Below are 3,107 nucleotides of genomic sequence, written 5' to 3' on the forward strand. Positions count from 1 at the left end.
ACATGTGAATAAAACAGCTTTTTATTCAACTGTCCAATTACTTTTGGTCCCTTGAAAAAGGGGGGCGCTTCATATTAAAGAGCTGTAATTCCTAAATCCTTCAGCTAATCTGGATGTGAATACACTCTAAATAAAGCTGAGAGTGTGCACTTTAAGACAATATCTATTATAAAAAACTGTAACTCGAAAACATATTGATACACAGCTAAAATAACAAAAAATGTGCCTCTGTCCAAATATTTATGGCCCAAACTGTATACTTGACAGTGATTCTTACAACTTCTCTACGATTTACATTGACATTTTTGCATTTGGCAGACGCTTTTATCCAAAATTTTATCCATTTTATTACTTGGAAACAAATGTATAGGATAATGCAATGTATGTGCAATCCCCTGGGATCGAACCCACGACCTTGGCATTGTAAGCACCATGCTCACCACTGAGCTACAATACTTACATAGGAATCAGGCGTTCCTGGACACTGAAATGTTGCGTGGAATTGCGTTTCCTGATATTGTAAGCATTCATTTTGCTGAGTGTTTTGCCACCCAGGAGGGCGTGCTCACATGGTGTTCATGTGGTAAAGTGAGGACACATCCATACCCTCTATAATTCCCACTTCAACCTGGAAGTAACGTCTGGATTTTGAACCATTACAAGTATTAAGTAACATTAAAACGTTAATGTAACTAATGATTTAGTCGCATTTAAACATAAACAAGTATCTGCTAAGATTAAAAGAGCACCCTTCCATAAATGATTTCCAGGTTGAAGTGGGAATTATAGAATTTCCGAGAGCACGTGAAGGCAGCATAACTAACCTAATTTAGGATGGATAGTCACTACAGGATGGAAGTGCATCTTGAGATTTAAAATGAAGATTATGAGGGCACATGAATTTAAAAAAGACAAGGACCCACATTGATAAACTTTTTACATCAAACGCTGCAGTATTTCATGAAAAAAAACAGAAATTTACATTTTTTATTTCACGGGGACTTTAAAGAAACATTAAGGTAACGTTATATAATGCTAATGTGATTGTCCACCAACTAATGCATAAGGCTAAATCCCACTTCATGCACTTAACACCGATTTCATCAACAATTTTCAGCATTTATTCGCCTCAACAAATTTGATGACTTCGAACAAGTGGATATGCAGGTTGCCCGGTTTGCTGTGATATAAACCACTTAACTTTGCAATCAAGAATTCTGAATAATGTTTAAATACCGTTTTGATTTTTAAATTGTCACGTAACATAAACCACCTCAAACATGAGATCGATATGCGAAACTGTCTTACCAGATCATTACAGAGTGTGAATTTCTTGCACTGTAATACTGACAAGAGAGGTCCGGCATGTACAGTATAACACTGAATGAATCCATTCATCGGAGAGCGAATTATTGCATCAATCGGACTGCGGTCAAGCCAGCCGCGGTTTGAAAATACACGGTCAAGCCAGCCGCTGTTTAGGTTCAGATGCGCGCTTATTGAGTGGTTTACGGTACATTACGGGAACACCGCTTGTAAAGCTTTATTTAAATGTAGATGATCCGCGTCTCTTGTCAATAACATATTTCTTGTTTTACGTTTAGAATATCTCGTTTTTGTCGTAATTTATGCAGGTTTTTTTCTCCGAATGTTTGCATTATGATTGCTGTAACGTTATATTGTGAAACCAATGTCTCTGTCTGTATCTTAAATATGTATTATTTTAATGCCTTCTAGACCTTTGTCCTGCAAATAAAATTGTTTATGCAGTTTGCAATTACAGTACCCATGGATTTGAACAGATTTAATTACAGTATGTTTTTTGAAAGCATTTTGTTTGAAAAATAGTATTCCAATATAATTGACTATACAAACATTATTTCTCATAAGTAGAAAAAACTGATGGTGGGTTTCTATAGGGGCCATCCCACACTATATGCACACCATATATGGACTTATTTTACTGTAGCGTTTTGGAGAAATACACATTTCTCCACTTCAAATGCCTATAGAAACATTATTTCTAATAAGTAGAAAAAACTGATGATGGATTTCTGTGGGGGCCATCCCACACTATATGCACACCATATATGGACTTATTTTACTGTAGCGTTTTGGAGAAATACACATTTCTCCACTTCAAATGCCTATAGAAACATTATTTCTAATAAGTAGAAAAAACTGATGATGGATTTCTGTAGGGGCCATCCCACACTATATGCACACCATATATGGACTTGTTTTTCTCATTTTGGAGAAATATGCATTTTTCTACTTCAAAGGCCTGTAGAAACATTATTTCTAATAAGTTGAAAAAACTGATGATGGATTTCTGTAGGGGACATCCCACACTATATGCACACCATGTATGGATTTATTTTACTGTAGCGTTTTGGAGAAATACAAATTTTTCCACTTTGAAAGCCTATAGAAGCTTTATTTCTAATAAGTAGAAAAAACTGATGATAGATTTCTGTAGGGGGCCATCCCACTCTATATGCACACCATATATGGACTTATTTTACTGTGGCGTTTTGGAGAAATACACATTTTCCCACTTCAATTGCATATAGAAACTATATTTCTAATAAGTAGAAAAAAACTGATGGTGGGTTTCAATAGGGGCCATCCCACACTATATGCACACCATATATGGACTTATTTTACTGTAGCATTTTGGAGAAATACACATTTTCCACTTCAAAAGCCTATAGAAACTTTATTTCTAATAAGTAGAAAAAACTGATGATGGATTTCTGTAGGGGCCATCCCACACTATATGCACACCATATATGGACTTATTTTACTGTAGCGTTTTGGAGAAATACACATTTTTCCACTTCAAATGCCTATAGAAACATTTTTTCTAATAAGTAGAAAAAACTGATGATGGATTTCTGTAGGGGCCATCCCACACTATATGCACACCATATATGGACTTATTTTACTGTAGCGTTTTGGAGAAATACACATTTCTCCACTTCAAATGCCTATAGAAACATTATTTCAAATAATTAGAAAAAACTGATGGTCGGTTTCTGTAGGGGCCATCCCACACTATATGCATACCATATATGGAATTATTTTACTGTACCGTTTTGGAGAAA

General features: G+C 35.4%; 1 protein-coding gene across 1 annotated transcript in view; it reads right to left on the bottom strand.

The window, feature by feature from the left end:
- The window catches only part of psph (phosphoserine phosphatase), a 22,947-nt gene extending 21,516 nt beyond the window's left edge, over positions 1 to 1,431 (bottom strand). Inside the window, exon 1 of the mRNA XM_057350649.1 lies at positions 1,309 to 1,431. Coding sequence (XP_057206632.1) covers positions 1,309 to 1,394 — 86 coding nt within the window. The 5' untranslated portion in view covers positions 1,395 to 1,431. The remainder of the gene's footprint in view (positions 1 to 1,308) is intronic.
- Between the last annotated feature and the right edge of the window lie 1,676 nt (positions 1,432 to 3,107).

This window comes from Triplophysa rosa, linkage group LG14 (genome assembly GCF_024868665.1).
Source record: "Triplophysa rosa linkage group LG14, Trosa_1v2, whole genome shotgun sequence".
NCBI lineage: Eukaryota > Metazoa > Chordata > Actinopteri > Cypriniformes > Nemacheilidae > Triplophysa > Triplophysa rosa.